Source organism: Gracilinanus agilis, chromosome 5 (assembly GCF_016433145.1).
Source record: "Gracilinanus agilis isolate LMUSP501 chromosome 5, AgileGrace, whole genome shotgun sequence".
NCBI classification, from domain to species: Eukaryota; Metazoa; Chordata; class Mammalia; order Didelphimorphia; family Didelphidae; genus Gracilinanus; species Gracilinanus agilis.
The window spans coordinates 287,713,950-287,741,248 of NC_058134.1; the positions used below are offsets into that span (position 1 = coordinate 287,713,950).

General features: G+C 49.9%; 2 protein-coding genes across 2 annotated transcripts in view; both read left to right on the forward strand.

The window, feature by feature from the left end:
* Nucleotides 1-4,976: 4,976 nt before the first annotated feature.
* On the forward strand, nucleotides 4,977-11,611 carry SP7 (Sp7 transcription factor). The gene is made up of 2 exons (XM_044679320.1): nucleotides 4,977-4,997; nucleotides 10,340-11,611. The coding sequence occupies exons 1-2, from the start codon at nucleotides 4,977-4,979 to the stop codon at nucleotides 11,609-11,611; spliced, it is 1,293 nt and encodes a 430-aa protein (XP_044535255.1).
* Nucleotides 11,612-21,642: 10,031 nt separating this feature from the next.
* Nucleotides 21,643-27,299, forward strand: part of AAAS (aladin WD repeat nucleoporin) — an 11,948-nt gene continuing 6,291 nt past the window's right edge. Inside the window, exons 1-7 of the mRNA XM_044679239.1 lie at nucleotides 21,643-21,856; nucleotides 25,769-25,896; nucleotides 26,262-26,317; nucleotides 26,625-26,716; nucleotides 26,792-26,838; nucleotides 26,928-27,026; nucleotides 27,132-27,275. Coding sequence (XP_044535174.1) covers nucleotides 21,734-21,856; nucleotides 25,769-25,896; nucleotides 26,262-26,317; nucleotides 26,625-26,716; nucleotides 26,792-26,838; nucleotides 26,928-27,026; nucleotides 27,132-27,275 — 689 coding nt within the window. The 5' untranslated portion in view covers nucleotides 21,643-21,733. The remainder of the gene's footprint in view (nucleotides 21,857-25,768; nucleotides 25,897-26,261; nucleotides 26,318-26,624; nucleotides 26,717-26,791; nucleotides 26,839-26,927; nucleotides 27,027-27,131; nucleotides 27,276-27,299) is intronic.

Genomic DNA, 27,299 nt, shown 5'->3' on the forward strand with positions numbered 1-27,299 from the left:
TCTGGGTGGCCGTGGGTGGAGGCCGAGGGGCCCCCGGGGGCGGTGGGGGGGTGGATGGAAACCAGATGCCTGGGGGGTTTATACTGGAAGGACCAGAGCCGCAGCCTCCACCCGCCCCTTGCCACATGGCGCCTTCTCCTGTGCCTCCTCCACCTCCTGCAGGGCTGAAGAGGGGGGAGGCAGGCAGCGGGGTGGGAGAAGGGGAGGGGGAATCCTTCCCTCTGTCAGGGGTCTGGAGGCAGCTCATCCCGTGACCCGGGAGAGGCGGGCCCTGGAGCTGGTACCCCAGCGCTGGGCAGCCTGAGGGACCGGGATGCTCCATGGCCCGGGACATCCCTGAGGCGCCTCCATTCTTCCCATGTCTCCCCCAAGGTCCCTTCTCCAAACAGAGATGGAAACTTGAGTCAGATGGTTACGAATGGAGAGGAAACTTTCCCCTGCGATGCTGGGTAATCTGTCTGCCACTGGAGAGCTGCCAAGAGCACAGAGAGGTGAAGGGATTCCCTAAAGACACACAGCTGGGGTATCAGTGATGGAATCTGAAAACTCTGGCTTCCCGGATGCGGGGCCAGCTCTCTACCTGCTCCACAAAGACATGTCTCTCTCTGTCTCTCTCTCTCTTTTTTTTTTTAATTAAAAAAAATTTTTTTTTAAACCCTTAACTTCTGTGTATGGGCTCCTAGGTGGAAGAGTGGTAAGGGCGGGCTATGGGGGTCAAGTGACTTGCCCAGGGTCACACAGCTGGGAAGTGTCTGAGGCCAGATTTGAACCTAGGACCTCCCATCTCTAGGCCTGACTCTCAATCCACTGAGCTACCCAGCTGCTCTATGTCTCTCTTTTTAAAAACCCTTCTGTCTTAGGATCAATACTCACCACTGGTTCTGAAACAGGGCTAGTCGATGAGGGTTAAGTGACTTGCCCAGGGTCACCCATCTAGGAAGTTTCAGAGGGCAGATTTGAACCCAGGACTTCCTCATCTCCAGGCCTGACTCTCTACCCACCAAACCACCCAGCTACCCCTTTGCTTCTCTTTTTCAAAAATAAGATTAGAACAAAACCCAATTTGCAGAGACTTAAGCCTTGGTAGGGTGCCCTTTGGCCAGGCTACCCTTCTGAAATTGTTGGTCATGGAGAAGAGAAAAGAGGAGAGATTTTCTTTTTCTCTAGCCAGTCTCTCTCAATTTAACAATAATAGTAGCAAACACTTCTATAGTGGTAAGCACTTTGTAACTATTCATCTCATTTAATCCTTATCCCAGCCCTGGGAGGCAGGCTATTATCATCCCCATTTTACAGATGAGGAAACTGAGATGAAGTCCCTCATTCAGATTTGAACTCAGGCCTTCTTGACTCCAGGCCTGGTGCACAGTCTCCTATACCACCTATTATTTTTCCCCTTCTTTGGTCACTTTCTCCCTTTTTTCCTCCACTTTTCTTTCCCATCTCCCTTTGTCCTCCACATCAATCATCCTTCACTTTTTCCCTCGCCCCCCTTCACTTTTCTGTTTCCCCTCTGCCTCTTTGTCTTCTGTGGTCTGTCTGGAGTAACGCCCTTGCCTCCTTGCCTGGCACCCTTGCCACCCTCTGAGGGTAAGGACTCTGATGTCCAGCACCTGAGCTTCAGGGGAAAAGAAGAATGAGGGCCAAAGGTCTCCCAGATACCCCAACCTGGGGAGCCAGGTGGACGTGGCCCATGGAATCATCAGTCTCATTTAGAAGCTCTTGATGCCCAGATTTGCCCCCTGCTCCCCCATGCCAGCTGTGTCCTCCAATCTCTGTGCCCTCCTGTCTCCTCGTCTTGGGGGCGGTTTTCCTTTCCTTGTTCCAGCTCTACTTTTTCCTTCTTCCCCTCTCCCAATATTTCTCTGCATTTCTTGGAATCTCAGACATTGGGGAGACCAAGGTTCAAATCCTCCCTCCAAGCCCTGCAGCTTCTTCTTCTTGGGGAACCGGGGAGGCCCCTAAAGATAGACTGAACAAAGGCAGAAGGAAAGTTAATAGGGAAGGGGCTGAGGATCAAGGAGAGGAGAAGAAAGGGAAAGGGCCAGGGATGAGACTGGGGTGTGGTGGGTGGTGGGGAAATAGCCGGCTGGGCCCCTCTGTGGGAGAGGTGCTGGTTCTACCACTCAATTACCAGGACCACTCCTCTGGCCCCACCAGCATCCCCAGGCCCCAACCCTCCCTCCATTGGGTTGGAGATTCTCTTGGGGATTCTTTTCCCCATCCCTGGCTGAGACCTCTCCCCTGGCCCCCTGCTTGGCTCCCTCCACATGCCCCACTTCTCCCCAGGGGGAGTCCTTCAGGGGACCTTCCCTCAGGGCTTCTAGGAGAGGAGCTACCTGGAAAGTGGATGTCCCCTCCCTGGGCAGCATTGTCACCAATGAGGCAGGACCATCTGGCAGTAGATGAGAATCATCTTTCTGATTGGGTGGACTGGAATGTCCCAGACTGATGGAGGTGATGTTCCTCCTCCTCCTCAGCAGTCAGCTTTAAGGTTTGCTGAATGCTTTGCAAATGATGGCTAATTTTTTTTCTTCCCCAAACCCTGGGAAGTAGATGCTATCATTATTCCCATTTTACAGATGGATAAATGAAGGTGTTTTAGTTGTTGTTCAGTCCTGTCTGAACCCATTTGGGGTTTTCTTGGTAGAGATACTAGAGTGGTTGGCCATGTCTTTCTCTAGTTCATTTGACAGATAAAGAAACTGAGGCAGATAGTTAAGTGCCTTGCCCAGGGCCACCTAGCTAGTTTGCCTTTTCCTTCTCCAACTCATTTGACAAAGGGAGGAAACTGAGGCAGACAGAGATAAGTGACTTGCCCAATCCCAGCTAGGAAGTATCTGAGGTCAAATTTGAAATCAGAAAGATGAGTCTTCCTGACAGCAGGCTCTATCCATTGCATCATGTAGCTGCTATAAACTGAGGCAGCCAGAGTAAAATGATTTACCCAGGGTCACACAGCTAATTGAGTGTCTAAAGGGGAGATATGAACTCAGCTCTTCCTGATTCCAGGTCCAGCTTCTGGCTGCTTCAACAAGTAGACTCCTCCAGAGCTGGAGAAAAAGGAGGAAGGGACTATTGGATTGGACCGTGGAAAGTGAATGGAGGTGACCCTCTGGCCACCCTGTCCCCTCTCTAGGAATTTTTCAAACCTCATCCAACAAAGCTGCTCAGACCAGGCAGTCAGATGCCTGGGTTCCAGGGAAGGCTTTGGTTCACCCTCCTTGTCTCTTCCTCCCTCGCATCAGGGTTCCCCGATTCTCCAAGCTTGGAGTGCTCTCTGGCTCTGGCTCTGTCTTTGTCTCTGTGTCTCTCTCCTTCTCCGTGCTGTCTCTTTCTCCCTTCTCTTTGTTTGCCTGTCCCGTCCCTCTCTTTCCTCTAATAACACAGCCATAGGACCAGAGGCTCCCAGCACTTAGAGGAGAAAGAGACGCTCACCAGCATTTAATCAGCGCCCTCATTTTACAGATGAAGCCCAGGAGAGATTAAATAAGGAACCCCAATTCATAGCGTATTTATGCCTCTCACACCCTTTATTTTTCAAAATTTTAAACCCTTGCCTTTCGTCTTGGAATCATACTGAGTATCGGTTCCAAGACAGAAGAGCGTTAAGGGTTCGGCAGTGGGGTTAAGTGACTTGCCCAAGGTCTCACAGCTAAGAATCACATTTGAAGCCAGGACCTCGTGTCTCCACGCCTAGCCCTCCATCCGCTGAAGCACCTCGCTGGCCCCTCTACTTTAGCCCAGCCTTGTCTGTATTTTGTAATCCCTGTCCACATCCCCTCTTTCTTTTGGCTGTGGGGGTTGGAGAGTATCCCATTATCACAGGGTCTCTCATTGGACCAATGGTCTTCTCCGCGCCACGAGACTGCCCGAGGCTTTGGGAGAAGGGTCTGGGTCTGACGGGCTTCCCTGCCCCTCCTGGCATTCCACGCAGGGACTGCTGGAGCCCGGACAGCAAACACCCTCCCCACACGCGCCATGTGGCCCTCGGGGTTCAGCCCCCCGATTTCGGGGAGCAGCGGTGGGAGAGCGCGTGGCCTCCGCCGCACTGGGGCTGCTTGCCGGTGCCTCCAGTTGCCTTTCTTTCTTGTGTGAGTGTGTGTGAGTGTGTGGGTCCTCCCTGTGTGTGTCAGTGTGTTTCAGCCTCTGTGTGAGTGTCGTCCCCAATCCCCACCCCCCCACCCTGGATCTCTAATTAGTGGTTTGGGGTTTGTTCCTTCTCCCTCCTGTTTCTTCCCTCAGTAGCGGCGGCAGCAGCAGCAGCAGCAGCAGCAGCAGTAGCAGCAGCAGCAGCAACAGCAACAAGGGCACTGGAGCTGCAGTCAGAGCCGGAGTGGTCCGAGGCGGACCCGGAGGGAGCCCAAGAGTGGATCCCGACCCAGCCTGGAGGATCTGAAGCTGGAGGAGAGCTGGAACCTCCCTCGGGCACAGAGGCCCCCCCTTCACACCCAGTCCCAGTCCCAGATCCGAGGACAGCCAGCCAGCCAGCCAGCCCAGGACACCTCAGGTACATGGACTGAGGGGTGCCGGGAGAAGACTCCTGCAGGCGGCTGTTCCCTTTGAAGGCGGGAGGTCGGGGGAGGACCCCGAGGTCCCTTCCCTGTGCCCCCAGAGGGTCCTACTATCACTTTGTCCCTGGCTTCCTCCTCTTGCCCCCCTTTCCCCTTCTCCCTTCTGGATCCCTTCCTTGGGGAGCTCAGCAAATGGAGCAGGAAATTTGGACCCTGTGCCTCCCTCTCTCGCCCTCCTCATTGGATCCGGAGCCTTCTCCGCAGGGAAAGCTGTAATTAGAGGGTGGATCCCTACAGACAGAGAGCAGTCCCCCCCCCCACCCAACCCCCCTAGTTCCTTCTAACTTTAGATCTCTTCTCTCCCAGTCAACCTCTTTCCCTCCCTCTCCCCTCTCTTCTCTGTCTTTCTCTGGATCGCTATCCCTGGCTCCATCTCGGTGTCTCCATCTGCCTGGCCCCAGGATGGCATCCTCCCTGTTAGAGGTAATTGACACCCCCCCCCCCAGGGACAGAGGGGCAACTGTCCTGGGGCTCAGTCTCCCCTGTGTCATACTCAGCCCAGGGAGCGAGGATTTGGAGTCAGGGCTGAGAGCTGCTCTGAAGGCTGAATGGAACTGGGGGCTCAGAGCCAAAGGGCAGAAAGGTGTGATGGGGCTAAAGGTGTTCAGAGACTGGAGATGGGGGAGATGACAAGGCAGGGGGTGAGGGTGTGGATGACAAGCCCAGGGCTCCAGAAGGTGAGAAGCTGGGAATAACGAGGGGGCAGGGGGCAGACAGCTGGGGATGGGGCTCAGGAGACGCCTGAGCGTCATCTGGGTCTGGTTTGGGTTGGGGAGGGGTCTGGGATATTGGGATGCCAGCCTGGGGGCTGGGGGAGGGAGGAGAGTCATGAAAGGGCTGAGAGTTTAAGCAGGATTGGGACAGTCCTAGCCCATGTGTCTGTGGGGGGAAGGGGGTAGGAGGGACCCTGATCCCAAGGCAGAGAGGGAACTCAAGGAGAGGGATAGGGTCTAGGGCTGCCTGCCCGGCCTGCAAATATTTAGCTTTCAGCCAAAGACAAACTTAGCTCTATTTTGGGAGTGGGTGGCTCCTGGCCGGGTTGGGCCACTTCCCCTCTGGGCTAGGACCCCAACATCCCTAGTCTCTGGGACTGAAAGCAGCAGGGACACTCTGAGGTCTGGGGCTTCTGAAAGAATGACAGTTTCCTCAAGCTGGAGAGGTCAGAGACAGTCGGGCAGTGGGGTCCCAGAGTCCAGGCTTGGGGCCCATTTCCTTGTCTCAAGTCCTGTGGGTTCCACTTTCTTGGACTCTCCTTCCAGGCATCTTCCTCTGCCTTGAGCACCGTGAGACAGCGGCACTTAGAACTGGAAGGCACTTTAGGACCTATCTGGGTCCTGGATTCTCAGGGGCCTCTTGGATCTGTGCCAGGCCTGAACTCTCCCGGTTCTCTAGACCCAGGGGTGTAAAGCCTGAATCTGCCCCGGGGTCTCTTAGAGTGTTAGAAGCCCCGGAGTCTCTGTGTATGTCTCAGGATGGACGTGTGGCCGTCCACTCGTCCAGGGCTCATAGGCTGGAGGGTGAAAGGCTCCCGCTTTGGGGTGTACCTGGCCTGAGCGTAACCTGGGGCTATGGGATAGTTCGTTGGTCCACAGAGCCAGGTTGTATGAGGCCATGGGCAAAGGTTGTTGGGCCTCTGAACGCTCCTGTCCCCTGCTCCCAGGCCCTGGGACTTTACCCTCTTCTTCCAGCCCGGAAAGAGAAAGGGGGGAGTGATGAGGTCCTTTCTCCACCCCCTGGCCCCCCATTCCCACCCCACGGGCTTGTGTACAGAGCAGTAAGGTACTTGGGCGTCTTCGCCCAAGAGGGGAGAGTGCCTTTGGGTGTCAGGGCTGTTGACGTGGCGAGGGTGCCTGGGGGAAGGGCTCCATGGCCACTCACTGATGGGCAGAAAGGGAGGGCAGCGCAGGGTCAGAGCTACACGGTGGGAAAACCTTATTTTCTCTAAACTGGAGTGCTCCCCAGCGATGATCTTCTTCATTTCTTCCCCCTCAAGAGCCTTTTTCTTGGTGGCAGGGCTTCTGGTGGGAGGGCGATGTGGACTCCCCATTGCAAATGAGACGTTTTGGGGGGCCCAGCCCTCGAGATGCAGAGAGTAGGGGTTCTGGGGGGCACCGAGCCCCAGCCCTTGTTGTCCCTATTCAGCCAACTCCCAACCTGGGAGATGGGCCCAGGGAAGAGAGAAGTGGACTTTGAAGGGTTAGGACTGGAATAGGGGAAGGGGAACTTGGAACTGAAACTGGTCACCCTCTGGCCAATTCTTCTTGTAGTGGTGTTATATAGAAGATTATATAGAAGATGAGGATCTAGGAGAGGTAGCATAAAGGAGCTGTGTCAGTTGTACCCCCCCACACACACACACACACTCACTCACTCTTCTGTTAAAGATGGCTATCATTTGAATCAAAGACCTGGGTTCGAATCTCAGTTCTGGCACACAGGGCAGATTTAGATCTGGAAGGGCCTTGGAGCCCATTGAACACAAGCCTCTCTTTCTTCCTTCCATCTCTATTATTTTTAACTCCTTAATTTCTTGTGTTAGTAACAAATATGGTAGAGCAAGGGACTTGCCCAGGGTCAGCCCAACTAGGAAGGATCTGAAGCCAGATTTGAACCCAGGAGCTCCCGTCTCCAGCCCTGGTGCTCTATCCACTGTGCCACCTTTCTTCTATTTTGCAGATGAAGAAACTGAGATTGGGAGAAATTAAATGACTTGCCTGGATTCATGAAATTTGTAAGTGTTTGAGACAGGATTTGAACCCAGGTCTTCCTGACTGTACTCTAAGCCTCAGTTGCCTTATCTGTAAAATGAAAAAAAGTTGGAACTAGATAATCTCTAAATCTTTGGATCCTACCATCTCCCCAAATTCAACTGGCACAAGCCAAAAGGAAGCAATTTGGGGTCATGCTCCCCCTGCCTCCCCTTCTGGGGTCCCCCATGAGCTGAGGGTGCCAGGGAGCTCCAGAGAACCTCCGGGGAGGGAGAATTAAACAGGGTGCTCTGAACTCCTGGGTCCCAGGAAAGAATCCTGTCCCATCTTGGGCCAGTGGGGCTGGACAAAGGGGAGCAGAGCCACCAAGAGCTCAATGACCCGGGCCATTGCCTATTTCTGGAGCGGCAAACTCAGGTATGAGGAGATGGAAACTCTGGCTTTCCGGCCTCAGGCCAGACTCTGGGAAGGACCCCAGGCTCCCTGTCTCTCCCTGAGTCTGGGGTCCAGGAGAGGCCCCAGATCCCCCCCCACCCCGCTCCCCGCTTCCTCCCTCTCTCCCCACAGCTGGGTGGGGTCCCAGGGCTTGGCTGAGGCCCCTGTGGCCACAGTGAGAGGGCCGGGCGGGGGGGACGGCGTCGGCGTTTTTAAAAATAAACCGACCGCAGAGAAACCAACGGAGCCGGGCATGGCTGGGGAGGGGTGGGAGGAGGGGGGAGGCTGCTCTGGGGGGTTTCTGGGGCCCAGAACCAGGCTTCCTTTCCTCCTAGGTGGGGAGACTGCCCCCACAGCCCCCACCCCTTTGCCCTCCTTCCCTTCCTCCTCTCTCTTTTCAGCCCCTTCCTGCCTGCCTCAGCTCTCCCTGGTCCTCTCTTCAGGCTCTTCCTTCATTCTCTCCCCGCTTTGTCTCTGCTTCCCAAAGCTGCCTCTATCTGCCGGGGCTCTTCTCCCTCCGGCCCCCCAGTCTCTCCCGACATCTCTGAGGATCTCTGAAGGTCTCTGCAGCCCCCTGGCCAGTCCTATGCCCTTGGCTACCCTCCTCCCTGGCCAGTCTCTTTGCCCTGCCCTGCCAGCTTGAGAGAGGGGTGAGGCTGGGGCCAGCCCCAGAGGGAAGGGGAGGACTTTCCACCCCAATAGCTTGGGGCTGAAGGGAGATCAGTGGAAGGGAGACCCACCTGCTGGATGGACATCTCTTCCCACATGCCTCCCTGGAGTAGGGCTCGTGAGTGCTAGACTTTGGAGGTCCTGGGGAGGGTCGCCCAGAGTGCGTGATGCCTGCAAGGCTGCTGGGACCCCCAGCTCTCAGGGAGCCCAAACAGATAGGCTAAGGAACTCAGGGGACCAGAAGGGTCACTGATGGGAGAATCTATTCTTGGGGGAGCCCGAAAGGTAGGAGAACAGAGATAACTGGCTCCCACATGTTGGGTGTCTTAGATGGAGAGAACTTCTCCTTGGGGGGTCCCCAAATTGCCTGGATGCTTAAAGTTCTTCGGGGAAAAGAAGCCTAGTTTTTCTGTTTTCTTTTGTTTAAACCTTTGCCTTTTGTCATATGTTATTAGTAGAGTGGCAAGGGCTAGGCAATTGGGGTTAAGCGACTTGCCCAAGGTCATATAGCTAGGAAGTGCTGAAGCCAGATTTGAACCCAGGACCTCCTGGGCCACCCAACTGCCTCCACCCTGGCTCATCCTCTCTCCATCAGTGTGCTGGGGCAGGGACACTCCATTGAGCCCCAAATTTGGGCGTGAGGTGGGCCTGAGCCTTGGTGCTTAGCTTAGAGAGGGCCCGGAGATCCCCGAGCATCTGAGCCTGCTTCGTTCCTTTAGCTACCCAAAGTTGGGGCATCAGCTGCTGCTCTGAAGCTGGGGGTGTCCACTACAGTCTTGAAAGAAATTCTTGCTCTAGCCACAGGCTTGGCTCAGTGGCAACCGCCGCTCACTCTCAATGTCTCAGTGTCTCTACTCTCCCCTCATTTTCTCCCTACTGCCTGGCCCAAGACTTTGCCAAGAGATAGCTCACCCGGAGACCCAAACCAGGGATGGGGGAGCAAATTGTTCCCTTGGAGGCCATGATTGGGAAGAGTGATGGGGAGGGGATAGTCAGCTCTGGCTGTGGGGCACCCTGGGAAGTAGTGGGCACCTGGCGAAGCTGGGGATGCAAAAAGGCAAAAACATCAGCCCAGGCCTCTGGGGTTTCCCTTTCAAATCCCAGGGAGACCACAGGCAAATGACTGTCCATCCAGGAGTCCAGAAAAGGGAGAAGGCACGGCAGGCTGGGGGATGAGGGGGATGACAGGGAAGGTGAGATTTGAGCTGAACCTGGAAGAAAGCCAGTGAAGCTGGGAGGTAGAGGGAAGAAGGGAGAGCAGTCTGTCCATGGGAACAACCAGGAAAAAGACTCAGAATGAGGAGCGGGGATGTTGTGTGGAAAGAAGAGCAAGAAGGCCAGGGCTGCTGGATCATTTATGGAGGGGAGAAAGCATGATGGGAGACTCAGTGGATAGAGACAGGAGATCCTGGAATAAAATCTGACCTCAGACACTTCCTGGCTGTGTGACCCTGGGCAAGTCACTTAACCCCTATTGCCTACCCTTACCACTCTTCTGCCTTAGAACCAATACACAGTATGGATTCAAATATGTGAGGTGAGGGAGAAAAGGAAGAGGAAGAAAGGAAGAAGAAGGAAGGAAGGAAGGAAGGAAGGAAGGAAGGAAGGAAGGAAGGAAGGAAGGAAGGAAGGAAGGAAAGAAGGAAAGAAGTATGGAAGTATGGAAGTATGGAAGGAAGGAAGACATTGTGAAGGTCTTTAGAATGCCAAATTGCCAAAAGAAGCCAAAAGTTTTTCCTGGAAGCACAAGAGGAGTTGACTAGGTAAAGGGGGGTGGTATGGATAGATTTACACTTTAGGGGACCACTTTGGCCACTGAGTGAAAGATGAATTAGAGGAGAGGGAGAAGAGGCAGGGAGTCCACTGTGTTTGGTCCCTCTTGACTCAGGTAACCCATTGCTCTTGGCTCCCATCTTGTGCCCGTCCTCTGATGGCCATTTTCCCTCTCTACAGGAGGAAGCACACTATGGCTCCAGCCCCTTGGCAATGCTGACTGCAGCCTGCAGCAAGTTTGGCAGTTCCAGCCCTCTCCCAGACTCAGCCACTGCAAGCAAAGCAGGTGCAAAGAAGCTATACTCTCTGAGCAGTGAACTCTCAGCCCCCAAAGCCATGGGTGATGCCTACCCAGCTCCATTTGCAGGCACCAATGGCCTTCTCTCCTCTACGGCCAGCCCTCCAGCTCCAGCTTCAGGTTATACCAATGACTATACCCCTTTCTCTCATTCTTTCCCTGGGCCCACGAGTACCCAGGACCCTGGGCTACTGGTGCCCAAAGGGCATGGCTCTCCCGACTGCCTGCCCAGTGTCTATACTTCCTTGGACATGACGCATCCTTATGGCTCATGGTATAAGGCAGGAATTCATGCAGGCATCTCCCCTGGCCCTGGCAACACGCCTGCCCCATGGTGGGACATGCATCCAGGGGGCAACTGGCTAGGTAGTGGGCAAAGCCAGGGCGATGGTCTACAGGGGACATTATCCTCTGGCCCTAATCAACCTCCTCTCAACCCCCAGCTATCCACTTACCCTTCTGAATTTGCCCCACTCAACCCTGCCCCCTACCCAGCTCCGCACCTTCTTCCTCCTGGCCCCCAGCATGTCCTGCCCCAGGATGTCTACAAGCCTAAGGCTGTGGGCAATGGGGGGCAGATAGAGGGGGGAGGAGGGAACAAGCCTCCTCGGGGTGCAGGCACAGGGGGCAGTGGTGCCTATGGGGGTGGAGGGGCTGGGCGTTCCACCTGTGATTGCCCTAACTGCCAAGAGCTCGAGAGATTGGGGGCAGCCGCCGCTGGGCTGAGGAAGAAACCCATCCATAGCTGCCACATTCCTGGTTGTGGCAAAGTTTATGGGAAAGCTTCACACCTGAAGGCCCACCTTCGGTGGCACACGGGCGAGAGGCCCTTTGTCTGCAACTGGCTTTTCTGTGGCAAGAGGTTCACCCGCTCAGACGAGCTGGAGCGACATGTGCGCACTCATACCCGAGAGAAGAAATTCACTTGCTTGCTCTGCTCAAAGAGATTCACCCGAAGCGATCACCTGAGCAAGCACCAGCGCACCCATGGGGAGCCTGGCCCTGGGCCTCCTTCCGCTGGCCCCAAGGAACTGGGGGAGGTTCCAGGGGCAGAGGAGGAGAACAGCCAGGCCCCCAGGCCCTCAGCCTCACCCATTCCACCGGAGAAAGCCCCAGGAGGCAGCCCAGAGCAGAGCAGCCTACTGGAGATCTGAATCAAGAGGGCCACCCCCCGCTGCCCATTCTCTGTAGCTGGCCCCAGTCCTTTCCCCCTTACTTCCCTTGTGTCCTTTTCTGCTTCCCCCATTGATTCACCACACTCCTCCACCTCAGTCCCACTCTCACTTGCCCCTTTTCTCCAATCCCTGACTTGCCCTCCACCTGCTCTCATTCCAGCCCAACTCACTTTGACATACTCCCTAAGTGGACCTCCCAACTAGCTTACTCTCCCTCTCCTCATTTTAGCCCCGGGTTCCCCTCATTCCTCCAAAGTCACCACTCCAAGCCTTTGTCTTAGATCACTCTGACTGCCCACTGTCTGTCCTCCCTCATCCTCCCTTCCTGTATGGCTCCATTCTTTCCCCCAGCCTCATGGCCGCCATTTTCCTTCTGGCTCCCCATACTCTTAATTGTTCATTGCTCTCCTCTTGCCTGAATTTCCTCTGCTCTTCCGACAGAATTCCCAGTCATTCATTTATACTGAGAGGTTTACCAGGGGGGCCAAGATTAGTTGAATCTCCTAGGTAAGGGGGTCCATCAATCAGGGATTCATCCATTCAGGCCATCTCACTCCTTTCTTCACCGAACTCACGTTCACTGAACACCTACTAGGACTGTGGTATTGTGCTAGGTGCTTCCATGTGGTCCTCTCACCTCTGATTTGCCTATATTTCTAGGGTCCCTTCCTTCTCCAAGACTGACGTTATCAACTTATGTTCCTCCCTATTTTCTCCTCTCTCTCCCTAGCTTCATCTCTGGCTCCCAACCTTCTGCTCACTTTCTCCATGTTCACAGCTTTCTTCTCCCTTTAAGAAACACAATAATAATAATGATGATAATTTATTGTCCCCTGGGTGTCCCTTTTCAGGAGCCAGAACCTAGGAGGTGGGGTTAATGGTCTAATGGGGAGCAGTGTGGGGACCAATCCCAGGGGTGGGAGGCTGCTGCCAGGCTTGTGCATAGTAAGCCCACCCTGTGAATGGAGAATAGTGAATAGTGCTAATTAATAATAATTCTATTTATCTAAGTTATGATGATGGGTCAGGCAGATCTAGACCTGGGCTAAGTAGGGGTCTATCTGCTAAGGGGGGGGTCCGTCCCAAGAGTCTTTGCCTCCAGATGGGTTAATTCCATTTCTCTCTCTACTAACAAGTCTCAGGGGGGACTTGGCTGATGCTATTTCCCTCAGGCTCGATTTCTGGGGTCCCTCTGTAATTGTGGTCTCTTTGAATAAGTGGGATCTCTGCTCACTGAGTGGATCCCTTAGCTAGATCTTCCTGCTCACAAGAATTCGATGGATGAGGTCTTTGGAGATTGGGGTTCCTCTGCTAGCAGGGATCATGTTATTGGGATGCCACCAGCCCCAGCCAGAAACTGTGAAACATCAAGTCCTCTGGGTGTGCATGTGTCCTGGGGGGGGGGGTGCCTGCTATTTGAGGGTGGGAGTATTTGGGAGAATCCCAGATCAAGGGTTCGCTCCCCCCTAGACTTTGGGGGCACAAACATAGGAAAGTTCACTGGTCATCTCCCAAATATTCCCTTGAGGCAGCCTGATCTGGGATAGGAGATGGGGGAAAAGGGGATGGGAGAAATAAAGCAACAAATGATGTTGGGGTGTCGGGGTGCCAGCTCCATCTGGAGGCACTGTGTATTTGGAAGTTGGGAGAAGGGAGATGCCCAAGAGAGGGGATGCTGGAAAAAACGGAAACCCCAAATCTGACATTCAATGCGTAGATGAAAGCTGACTTTTACTGCCCCCCACCCTGCGCCACCCAGGCTGGGACTGGGGATGCTCCCAGGGATATCTTGGATGGCTTTCCATACCGCTCAGTGCCTTTGGATTCCTTCTCTTCTCTCCCCCCCTTCTGCTCCTCGAGGCTCCAGGTGGAAGGATGATGACCTCACCTCAGGATAGGGAAAAGGGGGTGGGGGTCACGCCCTCGTGGAGTTTTTTGTTTTGTGGTGTTTTTTTTTTAAATTAATAAATATCTGATTTGATCTGGTGTCCATTTGGAAAGGGGGAAGTTCTGGGTGAACCGAATGGGGGTAAAAGGGGGGGAGGGGACCAAGTTGGGGCACCCCTCTATTGCACCGGCCCCCCATCCTGCGTTGTCATGCCCATCAGGAGCCGTGGCCAGGAGACACTGGCCCACTCGAGGCTCCTTCCTCCGTCTGAGATTCTGTCCCGAGGGAGCCCTCCAAGGGACCCTGGGAAAGGCCAACCGGGAGGCTTCGGGGGCTGGGCTGGGCTGGGAGCCAGGGGTCCTGGGCTGCCGCCTAGGCCGGACTTTTGGCCGCATTCCCCCGCCCTAGCAATCAGCTGCCCCAGAGGAACAAAAGCGGGTCTGTGGCACCAGAGATCCCCGAGCCACAATGGAGCTTTGTGAGGCCCCCGGCCCCCGGGGCTCCCCTGCTGGGCTGGGAGGAGCTCTCGGGCTCCTCTTCCAGGCGGGCGGCCTGCGGGGGAGGAGGTCCTCCTCCGACCCTTCACCTGCCCCTGCCGCGCGCGCCCCAAGCGTGAGATCTCCCCAGCGCAGGGCCGGAGAGCCTGGGGGGAAGCCTGCTCAGCCCCCCGCCCCCCCGGAGCAGAAGCCCTGTAGCCCCGGGAGGGAGGGAGGAGGGCCAGGGTGCTGGTGAGGGCTCCCCGAGAGCCCTGCCCTGCCCGCTCCTGTTCCCCCTGGCCGCGGCCGCCGCAGCTTCCCCCTCCCCAGCCTCGTCGGCCTCCCCAGCGCTTCCTTCTTCCCCCGATTCCGTTGGGGGCTTTTTGCTGACTTCTGGGAGATAAAAAGGCGCGTCCGATAGAAACGGCGCGGGGCCCGGACAAGGTGGACCAGAGGGCGCGGGCTGGGGCGAGTGCCAACGGAATGGGTAGGGGTCCAGGAGCCCGGAGCGCTGCGGGGCAGCGGCCTCGAGACAGCCCCGGGGCGCGCTGCGACCCCCCTCCCCCAGGTGGGGTTCCCAGAAACCCTGGTCCCGGCCCTCCCGCGGCCTCCGCTTCCCCGGGAACGCCTAGGGAGGTGGGAGGGAAGATGAGGCCGGAATGGCTCATTGTATCGGCTCTCCGCTCCCGAGAGTTAGCTTGAACAACGTCGCCCCCTGGTGGAGCAGGCTGGCCAGTGCCACAGGCCTGGCCTTTCTGGAGGAAATAGCTGCCGGGGCCCAGGCCAGCTCAAAAAAGAATCTATTTTGTCAGTTTTTTCAGTTAGCCGAGCTTTATTTTTTCTCCTTCCCCTTCCCCGCCCCCCATGAAAAGAAAAAGAAAGACAAAACCTGCAGCAAATATTCACGTTTATTTATTACCCAACGTTGGACTATGCTAACAGTATGCAACAAGCAAAACAAATTCCCACCGTAGTCATGACCCCAAACACTACCCCCCCCCCCATTCTGTCCCCTTTGGGTTCAGGGGCTTCCTCTGACCGGCCTTTTTAGTTCTTCGATCTTTCTAGGCTGCCGTCTTCCTGATGGCCCAATAGGGTTCCGATCCATTCTGGGCCATAATTCCAGCTCTTTGTCACCACAAGAACGGCTGGAAAGATTTTTCTACAAAGAGATCTTTTTCCTCATTGTTTGATCGTTGGGATAGAGGCCTAGTTGTGGTAGCAAAGGCGCCGCACAGTTTAGCCACTTTGGGTCCCTAACTCCAAAGTGCTTCCCAGGACCAGACCAAACTGGCATCCAGGATGGGTGTCTGCATGTGCCTGGTTTTCCCCTGATAGTTATGTGGATTTTTAATTTAATATTCAATAACTCCAATATTTAACTAGAGAGCTAGAGAAAACAAGGAACGTGAACCACTCAACTCAAGGGGGAGAGAGAGAGAGACAGAGAGAGACAGAGAGAGAAGAGAGAGAGTCACTTAAAGGACGCAGGTAAACAAACAGGAAAAAAAGGAAGCTTGGGATGAGGTAAGAATTCTGGGAGATGAAGTCTTAAGGATATAAAATTTCCACTTACACAGTTGTCATATTCCATTTTTTGTCAATTCTGCCAGCCTGATGGGTTCAAAATACTTCAGGAAATCTCAGTTGTGTTTCCCAAATTATTAGTGATTTGGAGCATTTTTCCATACGACAACTGATAGGCTGGACTTCTTCCTTTTAAAATTTCCTGCTCAGATCCTTTGATCATTTTTCTACTGGAGAACCAGACTGGGCAAAATACAGGCTCCCCCCCCACTCCTCTTGTTCTTCCTAGGTTCCCCTGGAACTCTTTGTTCTAGGTCTCATTGCTTCAGGGCTAGACTTGAGGTATCTTCATATAATCAGACGACATCTAATCAGACCCCTAGCAGAAATGGTCTTCTAGTCACTGTGGGGGGAAATGTTTTTGTTGTTGTCCTTGTTTATTTTTGGGGGTGGACCAGAGCTCTGGAGGCAGCTCTAATTATTAAGAGTTTTTCCTTATTTGAAAGAGAAATGTGTCTCTCTGTACCTTGTACACATTCCTCCTTATTCTCTCTGGTTAAGCAAAACAAGGTTAATCTCTCTTTCACATAACTCTTCAAATAATTGAAGGCAATTCTCATAATCTCTTCCTTCTCCAGAGTAAACAGAACTGTTTTTGCAACAGATCCTCATACGGCATGGTTTCATGTCCTTTTACCAGTCTGCTAGAAGGGCCCCAGTTCATCCCTGTCCTGTTTACAGTGGACAAAGTGACAAGTTCGGTTTAGGCCAATAAACTAAGTTGTGTGGAGGCTAGAGGAAAGTCTCTCCCAGGGCCTGATCTCAAGGGAAACCTTAAAATCTCCTAACCCCTCTGATTTTACCCAAGGAAGCTGGTAACTGGAAAAGAACCTTGGATTGGTATTTAAGGACACTTAAGTCAATTGACCTCTCTGAGGCTCAGTTTTCTTGACTCTAAGATGAGGAGATTGCACTAGATAATCTCTAAAATTCCTTTGAGCCCTCAATCTCATGAAGGTGAAGTGATTAGCCCAAGGTCACAGAGCTAGTTAGTGTCAGAGCAGGCACCTGACTCTTCTAACTTCCCATGAGCCCTGGCTGGCCTTCTGGAGTCAGACAGGGACCTCCCTCTTCTCTTGGGTTGCCTAACTTATTAAGGCAGAAAGTGTCAGGGTAGCCAGTGCCCTAAGAGGCAGACAACATTTTAAGATTAATTGGTTTGTCCATTATAAGACTTACTAATGCCCATAATGTGCCAGGCTCTGTTTGCACAAAGACTAAAGGAAACAGGCTTGTATCTGTGGGGATGAGGGAAAGACAAGGAGGTAACAAATCAAAAGCGGAAGGGGACCACAGGAATCTAGTCCAACTTCCTCATTTTATAGAGGAGCAAACTGAGACTCAGGAAAGCATCTAGTTTGTCCAGTGTCCCTCAGGCAGTGTCAGAGGAGGTGTAGGAAGTAAGCTTAGCTCCAGATCTATAGCTTCTTCCAATGTGCCATCCCATGTATAACACACAAACACAGATAAGCCATAACAAAATACATTTTGAAATAGGGTTGGGGTTTTTTCTGAGGGGGAAGGCACTGTACCCCTGTATTTAGAGTATAAATGAGCACAATCAATAAATTCAAAAATACATTTTAAAAAAAGGTTGGATTTTTTTTGAGGGGGAAGGCACTGTACCCCTGTACTTAACATGAGCACAATAAGTAAATACAAACTACATTAGGAATAGTTTTTTTTGGGGGGGGGGAGGGCTCTGAGTGGGACACAGAATAGATCTCTAGGGGAGGCAGCACTTTGAGCTTTACCTTGAAGGAAGCAAAGGATTCTGTTGGGTGGAACTGAAAAAGGATCCTATTCCAGGCCCATGTAAAGGCATTGCGATGGGAGATAGAACTCACAGTAACTCACAGAGAACAGTAACTGGATCATTTTGGCTGATGTAGAATACAGAATAATGTTCTATAAGTTTGCAGGCCAAGTTATTGGAGAATATCTCATCGAATTTGTGTGATAGGTAAATGTTGCTGAATAAATCTATCATGACTCTGAAATGATAGAACCTATAAAACCTAGGTTTTATTGTGCTTTAGCATAGGTTCATGAGATATATTAAAAAAATGCTGGGAATTTAACACTAGCCCTGGGAGAGACATTTAATCTTAAGATTGGAATTATAATTTGGCTTGGACAAATAAAAATGTAGGCCAAGTCTGTTGTCTATCTGTAAACAAGCATCTTAAGATAAGGGGTAAGGACACAACAGCCATTCTAAAGGTCTTGTGACTTCTGGAATACTGGAGACCCTTGTGACTCCCCGGTGTTTGGGATACCACCTCTTGCCCAGAGTGAGGTTGGAATCCTCCATTTGGCCTTTGGAAAGGGGCCTCAAGAAGAGCCTAAATTGGATCAGAGGGAGAAAGTGGAGGCTTTTTCCTGGGAATCTTGAGCAAGGAAGTGTGGGTAGGCCTACCTCTTGGAAGAAGCTGTAAGGTGTGCTGGGCACAAGTGGCTGGAGGTCTTTTCTTTCTTTGTTCAGCTTTTTATTCTTTAATAAATAATTACAAATTAAGATAGTCTCCAAAGAATTTTAATTTTAACAAGACCCTGAATCCTGAATGGAGTTTGGGCCAAGCTACTCAAAGAGAAAAATTATATAATAGAGACAAAGAAATCACTTCTTAATATATAACAATTTTTTATGGCCATAAATTAGGTCACACAGGCCTAGTCAAATAGATTCATTGTCTCATGCTTCCTTCAATTAAGGCTCTACAAACTAAGTTAGACTAAATGAGTAAACAGACCAAGTTACAGATTTAAATATTGAAATTACAATATTTTACACTTAGGAAACTACACAGCCACATTTTATAGGATTCACAATGGGCTAATTAAGAGGAGTCACAAAGATACTGGGCTAAATCATTTTGGGAAGCTTTAAAAAGTTTTGTAGATGCCATTTCCCCTTCTTTCTCTTTTCTTGGTTTCTTAGTTAAAGAATGTCAAAAGTCTTTTAATACTATCATTCTTTGGGTCAGGTTTTAGCTAGGCAAAGTTAATATTAGCAGAAAATATGCTTCAGTTAGGCAGATACTCCAGGAGGAATGGTATAATAGAAATGAATAAAAGGGAATTTCAAAACAACAGGAAGCCAATTTTGAAGGGTTTCAAAAGTCAAACACAGGAGGTTGTAGTTTATCATAAGAGACAATATGGAGCCACTTGAGTTTCTTGATAATAATAATTGTTATAGCTAACATTTATATGTAATAGACAGTTCTCACTTTAAATAAATTTGGATTATATAAATTTGACTTTATATAATGAATTCTGAAAGGAATTCTTATTCCAAAAACACACATGTTAACTTTACCATAGGGTACAGTGTTCCCTATGTCTTTTCCTGCCCCTCAGCTCAGTGCTCTTCAGCCTTCCCCTTAATTCCTACCAAAACAAAATTCCACATGAAAGTAGAAGAGACCCACAGCAGCACCCATTTGGGGACTTGGCTTGAGACCTCTGGTGCCAAGGGAGGAGATCTTTGCTCCATTCACTCCCGTATTAGATTCTGCTTGTTTTGTCTTCAGTCCACACTTTAGCCTGCCTGTCATTGCCCCTCAACTGTCTGTTCTTCCTCTAAGTTCCCATGCCAGGGTGTCCTTCAATCCAATTTCCACTTGGTATTCCCTATCCTGACTCCCTCCTTCTCTCTCTTTCCTACCTCCTCTGACAAATTTGAATTACAAGTACTTAAAAAAATTCCTTTAAGCAGAAAAGTTTGAAATATATGTATTATTATAATAGCTAAACATTTAGGTAGTTTGTGCTGTGCCAAGCGCTGTCCCAAGCACTTTACAACTATTATCTTATTTGATCTTCACAACAACTCTGGAAGGTAGGTTTTATAATTCTTTTTGTTTTATTTTGTTTTGTTTTAACCCTTACCTTCTGTCTAAGTAACAATTCTAAGACAGAAGAGCAAAGGCTAAGCAAAAGGAGTTAAGTAATTTGCTCACGGTCACAAAGCCAGGAAGTGCCTGAGACCAGATTTTTATTTTTTAGACCCTTACCTTCCTTCTTGGAGTCAATACTGTGTATTGGTTCCAAGGCAGAAGAATGATAAGGGTGGGCAATGGGGGTCAAGTGACTTGCCCAGGGTCACACAGCTGGGAAGTGGCTGAGGCCGGATTTGAACCTAGGACCTCCTGTCTCTAGGCCTGACTCTCACTCCACTGAGCTACCCTGAGACCAGATTTAAAGCCAGATATTCTTGACTAGGCCTGGTGCTCCAGGCACTGTGCCAACTAGCTACCATATTGTTATAATTCTTGAGCAAGGGCATGTCGAGTCAGAACCATGCTTTGGGAATATTTTGGCAGTTATATGGAAGATAGCTTGGAAAGGGGAGAGAATGGAGGTAAGGAGATGAATTAGAAGGCTATTAAAAAGAATATTATATTAAGATTAAGTGCATTATATATAAGATTATGAGGAATACAGAGAAGCATTAAAGGACTTACATGATTGGATCCAAAATGAAATAAGCAGAGCCAAGAAACAATACGCATAATGACTATAGCAACATAAATGGAAAGAATAACCCACCAAACAACTGAAAATGAATGTTGCCAAAATGACTTAAGAAGGAGCATGGCCCAAAAGAAGAGATACTAAAAGACACCTCCTGTATAGCTTCTTTTCAGAAGTGAGAGTCTGTGGTATGGAACCCTGATTTTAATTTCAGATTTTTTAAACTTATGGAATGTTTTTTGCTGAATTGTATCAGATGTGAAAAAAAATAAATATGTTTAAAGGAGAAAAATTTTAAATGAAGCTATTACAATAGTCTATATGAGCACAGACAAGATCCTGATCTGGAGTGCTGGCTTTGAGTGAAGAAAAGGGAACAGATTTGAGAAATATTACAGTGGCAGAATTGGCAAGACTTGTGAACTGGTTGGATAAAGGAAGTGAGAGAAAGGGAAGAGTTTTTATATTGGGGAATGGTTCTTGTTATTAACATAAATTGACTTACATATATATATATATATCTCAGAATGAAACTTGTATCAGAGAAAATTACTGCAAAGATCTACCCCAGGTGTCTATTACTTTCTAATTTCAAATGCTTACATGTTGTTTGAGCAAAAACTTATCCATTTTATGTAATCGTTTGTCCACTTTATTTCTGTCATTCTCTCTATCTTTTGTTTGGTGATAAACTCTTTTCTTTCTCTATAGATCCAAAAGGCCATTTCTTCCTTGCTCCTCTGATATGACATCTTACATGTAAGTCAAATATCCATTTGGAGCTTAGCTTGGCATATGATATGAGCTGTTGAATGAAATCTAATCCTGCCAGTTTTCCTAGAAGTTTTTTTGTTGTTGTTGTTGTTTTTTGTCAAATAATGAGTCTTTGGGACCCTTGCCAAGGTCTTTAGGGAGGAGAAAGGGGACTAGAAAAGAGTTGGGGATGGGAGGGTCTGGAGGTCACAGTTTGGTAAGGGAAGACAGAGGGAGAGAGTCTCTAGATGCTCAGATATGGGGGTACATGGAGGTGAAGAATTTGTGGCAAGATGGAAGGACCAAAAATAGGACCTTGTTCGTGTGTCTGTCACAGTGAGGGGGCGGAGGAGCGAAATGGGCGGTATTGAGGGAGTCTCTCTGGGTAAGAGGAGAGCAAGAATTGGGAAGGAGAGGAAGACTGGGTCCACGACCTCTACAGGAAGGAGGCGCTACTGAACGATGGAAGAAGGGAAAGGGGGCTATCTTTCCAGGTTTGCCATTGCTTCTCTCCTCAAAGTCCATGTTACTCTGGGGAGGGAGGCAAGAAGCACTGTCCCAAGAGAGTTCAGCCTTTCTCTGAGCCCCTAGGCCCCTTCTGGGATGCTCACAGGATCTCTTGGACACGCTTAATCAAAGTATTTCTCGTTTACTGGGGAGAGGGCCCGGGAAACTGAGGGCCGCCAAAGGGGTCCTCTTCTCAGGGTATCCCGCAGACCCCGCGCTGCTGACGTGTTCACGTAACCTCCCCCAGCGGGAGCGAGAGGCAACCGGAAGTCCCACCTCCACCGTTCCGCGCGCGGGGCCCTCCACTTCCGTCAGACTGGTAAGGCGGCGGCCTGTCCGCGTTCAGCCCAAACGCACGAGGGACAGTAGGGAACTGAAATCCGCTGGCTCCAAGCCGGGCCGCCTACGAGGATGTGCTCCCTGTCGTTGTTCCCACCGTCACCGCCTTGGGACCAAGTGACGCTTTACGAGTACAACAACGAATTAGTGACGGGTGACAGTTATGAAAGCCCGCCCCCCGACTTCCGGGGTCAGGTAACTTACTTGGTACATGGTGGGGATGGGAGAGAGCGGGCCTAGAAGGGGTGGAGGGAGGGAGAAGGGGCGGGGCTAGTGTGAGGGTGGGCCAGGGCAGACGGAATGAGAGGGAAGAAACGGGATTGGAGGATACAGGCAGAAATGGGCGGGGTTAGAGGGGGTGGGTAGGGCGAGCCCTTGGTGCTGAGTCGGGTTAGGCAGGGAAGGGGCGGGGCTAAATCAGTTACTGGGTGGGACCTGAGCATCTGATTCAGGGCTACTTGCTAGGCGCTAACTAAAATTGTATTTAATCCAGGGATTCTTAATCTGTTTTTGGGTCCTTAGATTCCTTTGGAAGTATGGTGAAGCCCATGGATTCTTTAAAATCATGTTCTTAAATGCTTAAAAAAAATATAGGATTACAACATAAGCTAATTATATTGAAATAGTTATCAAAATATTTTTTAAAAAATCCACAGACGTTCACAGATCCCTCTTATCTCATCCTATTCTCGAATTTTATAGATAAGAAAATGAGACCCAGAGATATAGTAAATAGCAGGTCCTGGATACAAAATTCAACAACTTTCCCACTGTAACACACATACTTTAGCAAAGTACTTTCTACATCTCCTTTAATCCATCCAGACTCATGTGGCCATGAGATAGGCAGAGGAGTTTTTATTATGCCCATTTGAAAATAAGATAATTTAAAGATAGAAAAACTGAGGTTCAATGAAATCACTTCACCCATGCTTATACAAAGTTCCTTAATGATAGAGCCTGGCCTTTTTTTAAAAATTGAAATCTTAATGCCTTTTTTTTTTTAAAGCTTTATGATTATAAACTTAGCAATCTTCAACAAACATGAATATTTCTATGGGTATGAAGAAGTGCAAAAAAGACCATGGTGTACGAAATTATGAACTTTTATGTATTTTTTTTAAATCTGAAATTTAAAACTAATAACAAAATTCCCCAATTTATTCATGTCCCTTTCAGAACTTTTTGTGTTCTTTTATGTATTTTAATATTTATGAGCACTAATTTCTTTTTTTTAAATCTTTCTCACTCTATTACCTTTATTCTAATAGAGCCTCTACCTTGTAACAAATATGTATTGTCATTTTTTTTTTTTAAACCCTTACTTTCCGTTTTGGAATCAATACTGTGTATTGGTTCCAAGGCAGAAGAGTGGTAAGGTGTAGGCAATGGGGGTCAAATGATTTGCCCCAGCTGGGAAGGGTTTGAGGCCAAATTTGAACCCAGGACCTCCCATCTCTAGGCCTGGCTCTCAATCCACTGAGCTACCCAGCTGCCCCTGTATTGTTATCTTGACAAAACCAACGAATGCTTTGGTTGTGTCTGAAAATGTCTGTCCCACTCTCTACTTGTAGTCCATCATCTCTCTGCTGCAGTGCCCTTTGTTTAAATAGTAATTTAATTAACTAATTTAAAGCACAGAGACTTTTTGTTGTTGTTGTTCAAAATTCCTTCCCTTTCCACTCTTCCACCCAGTGAGAAGGCAAGAAAAACAAAATCTCTTGCAAAGATGAATAGTCAGTAAAAATAAAATTATATTCACATTAGCATTCACATTAGCAAGAAAAAAAAGGAATTAAAAAGTATACTTCAGGTTGCACTCTGCATTCATCACTACTATTTGGAGGTAGATAGCATGTTTTATCATGAGTTCTTCGAAATTGTGGTAAATCATTGCTTAGTTTACTTACTTAGTATTAAGTATTACTTAAGTATTAAGAATTACTTAGTCTTTCAAAGTTAATTATGTTTACAATATTGCTATTACTGGGTACATTGTTTTTCTGCTTCTACTCATTTCACTTTTCAACCATTAATATTAATATTACCAGGTTTTTCTGAATTCATCCCCTATATAATTTTTTAAAAAGCCTTACCTTCTGTCTTGCTATTAATTCTTTTTTACCCCCTTAATATCAGTTCTAAGAGAAGAGCAGCAAGGGCTAGGCAGTTGAGGTTAAGTAACTTGCCCAGGTGCACACAACTAGGAATTGTTTGAGCTCAAATTTGAACCCAGGTCCTCTGGACTCCAGGCCTGGTGCCTCTATCCACTTTGCTGTCTACCTGTTTCCCCTTCATCATTTCTTAAAGCACAATAGCATTTCATCACAGCTCTGAACAATAATTTGTTCAGCTGTTATTCAGCTAATGGGTATCCCCTCAATTTCCAATTATTTGCCACTACAAAAAGAACTGCTTTAAACATTTTTGTATGCCAGCACTGGGAAGGGGAAGGGAGGGAGATAATTTCAATTATATACATTAGAAACACTTATGTGGAAATTTGTTATTATATGAAATTGGTAAAAAATAAAAATTTTAAAAACTTTTTATACGTATGGGTCCTTTTTCATCTTTACTTGATCTCATCCATATTGCTGGGTCAATGAGTATGCACAGCTTTATAGTCCTTTGGGCATAGGTCCAAATTGTTCTCCAGAATAGTTGGACCATTTTATAGCTCCACTGACAATGCATGTACTTGTTTTCCCACATTCCCTCCAACATTTGTTTTCCTTTATTGTCATCTTAGGCAATCTGATGGGTTTGAGATGGTGCCTCAAAATTATTGCAATTTTCATTTCTTCAATTATTCGGTGTTGTTTTTCCCCCATATGGCTATTGATAGCTTTAATTTCTTCCTCAGAAAACAGAAAATGGTCATGTGCTCTGACATCAATTGGGGAATGGATCTTATTCTTGCAAATTTTACTCAGTTCTCTATATATTTTAGAAATGAGACTTTTATCAGAGCAACTTTCTGCAACCCCCCCCCCCCTTACATCTCTCCATTTCCTGCTTTTCTAATTTTAGCTACATTGGTTTTGTTTGTGCAAAAGCTGGTTTTATTTTAAATAATTAAAATTATCCATTTGACTTCCTATGAACTTCTCTGTCTCATCAGACTACTCCCTTATCAACCAATCTGACATTGAATTTCTTCCCTGCTCCACTAATTTGTTTATGATATTACTCTTTATGTTTAAATCATATACCCATTTGAGCTTACCTTGGTATAAGCTGTGAGATTTTAGTCTGTGCCTAAGACTACTTTCCAGTTTTCCCAATCATTTTTGTCAAAAGTGAGTCCTTGCCCCAAAAGCTTTGATCTCTGGGTTTCTAGACAGTAGGTGGTCATTTTGGCTTCTGTTTGTATGTTTAATAACATGTATCTAATCTGTTGCACTGATCAACTTCTCTGTTTTTTGTCATTCAGTCATTTGCCAGCCCTGTCTGACTCTTTGTGACTCCATTTGGGGTTTTCTTAACAAAGTTACTGGTCTGGTTTGACATTTCCTTCTCCATCTCATTTTACAGATGAAGAAACTGAGGCATACAGAATTAAGTGACTTGTCCAGGGTCACAGAGCTAGTAACTATCTAAGCCTGGATTTGAATTCAGGAAAAAGAATCTTCCTGACTCCAGGCCTGGCACTCTATCCACTGAGCCACTAAGCTGTCCTTTTTTCTTTCCTCATACCAAATTGTTTTGATGTAGTTTTGGGGCTAGGCCACCTTCTTTAATTTTTTTTTCATTTATTTCCATGATGTTGACCCTTTGTTTCTCCAAATGAATTTTGTTTTGAATTTTTTTTTCATTCTATAAAGAAATTCTTTGGTAGTTTGATTGTAATGGCACTGACAACATAAATTAATTTAGGTAGCATTGTCATTTTTGTCCTATCGGCTTGGCCTTCCTATGAGCAGCCAATATTTCTTCAGTTATTTCCATCTGACTTTATTGGTGCGCCATGTTCTGGGCCCTTCCTGCTGCACCTTTTCGAATGGAGGTTAGGGAGGAAGGGTGGAATTTGGCAGTTCAGATAAAGCTGAGGGATAGGAAGAGAGAAGTTAATTCCTTTTGCTTTCTGAAAACCTGCATCTGCAGTGGATCAACCTTCCTGTTCTGCATCTGTCAAAAGACCCCCTGAAGACCCCCGGGCGCCTGGACCACGGCAGCACAACGGCCTTCATCCTTCACCGGGAGAGTATCTGGAAGAGATGCATCAATGCCTGGTAAGGGCAGAGGAAGGGCCCCTGGGGCTCCCCTTCGTGCCCCTGGGGCTCCCCTTCGTGCCCCTGGGGCTCCCCTTCGTGCCCCTGGGCGTCTTGGGCCTCCATGTCCCCACATGTAAAATGGGGGCATCGGAGACGATCTGCTCCAAACGTGACCCCTGGGGGCTCCTGTGAACCCCGTCCTCCCTCTCCCCCACCCCATCATCCCATCTAGCCTTGTGCTGTCCTGAGCTTCTGTTCCTTTGTTCTGGGGCTGCCCAAGCCTGCTTTGGAGCGAAGGGCCCACTTTTTTTTGCTCCAAAAGTGTGTGCGGGGAAGTAGGGGCTGAGGGGAACCCCAGATTCAGCCTCCTCCATTCCCCACAGGTGCGAGATGGGGCTTTCGGGTGTGCTGACCGAGGTGGCCAACTCTGAGGAGGAAGGTGAGCCTTTCCCTTCCCCCTGGAGCTTCCCAGCATCCCGGGTCCCAGCGGCCTCCCTCCGCCTGTCCTGCTGCCCCAACTTTAAAGGGCCCCTTTGGAGTCAGCACTGCGTGTGCTTCCAGCAGAAGGCTGGCTGGGAGGTGGAGTTCGGGGGGTGGCTCAGGGTCCGACAGCCAGGACGCATGGGAGGCCACCTTCGAACCCAGGCCCTCCGGCCCCCAGGCCCAGCCCCGTTCCTCTCCCTGGCCCCTGGGCCACCTTTCCTCTTGCCCCTCCGCCTTGGCCTCATCGGGTACCCTCCCCGCAGTGTTCCAGTGGGTGAAGACGCTGTCGAGCTGGGCCCTGGCGTCGTGCCGCTGGGGCGCCTCCCTCCACGGCTCTCTGTTTCCTCATCTGTCGGTGAGTGTGCATCGCGCTGGGTGGGTGGGGTCCTGGGGCCCGGCGGGCTCCCATCCTGTCCTTCTGTGCCCACAGCTCCGGAGCGAGGACCTCATTGCCGAGTTTGCCCAAGTCACAAACTGGTGAGGGGATGCCCCAAGGGGCCGCGGTTCCCCCCCCCCAGGAGGCTGCCAGAGCTGTTGGCCGCCCACTCACTCCTTCTCCCCTCCAGGGCCACCTGCAGCCTGCGGGCCTTTGCCTGGCACCCCCACACCAATAAGTTTGCTGTGGTGCTGATGGACGACTCCATCCGGGTGTACAACGCCAACAGGTACGTGGAGGCCCCTCGCTGGGCCCAGCCTCTCCTTTGAGGCCTGCTGGCCTTCCCTTGCCCGGCCTTCCTCCTCAGCCTCCGGCCCTCCTCATCTCCCCACAGCACCATCGTGCCCTCCCTGAAGCATCGGCTGCAGCGGAACGTGGCCGCCCTCGCGTGGAAGCCCCTCAGTGCCTCCGTGCTGGCTGTGGCCTGCCAGAGCTGCATTCTCATCTGGACGCTGGATCCCAACTCCCTGTCCACCCGGTATGTCCTTCTGCCCTGGCGGGG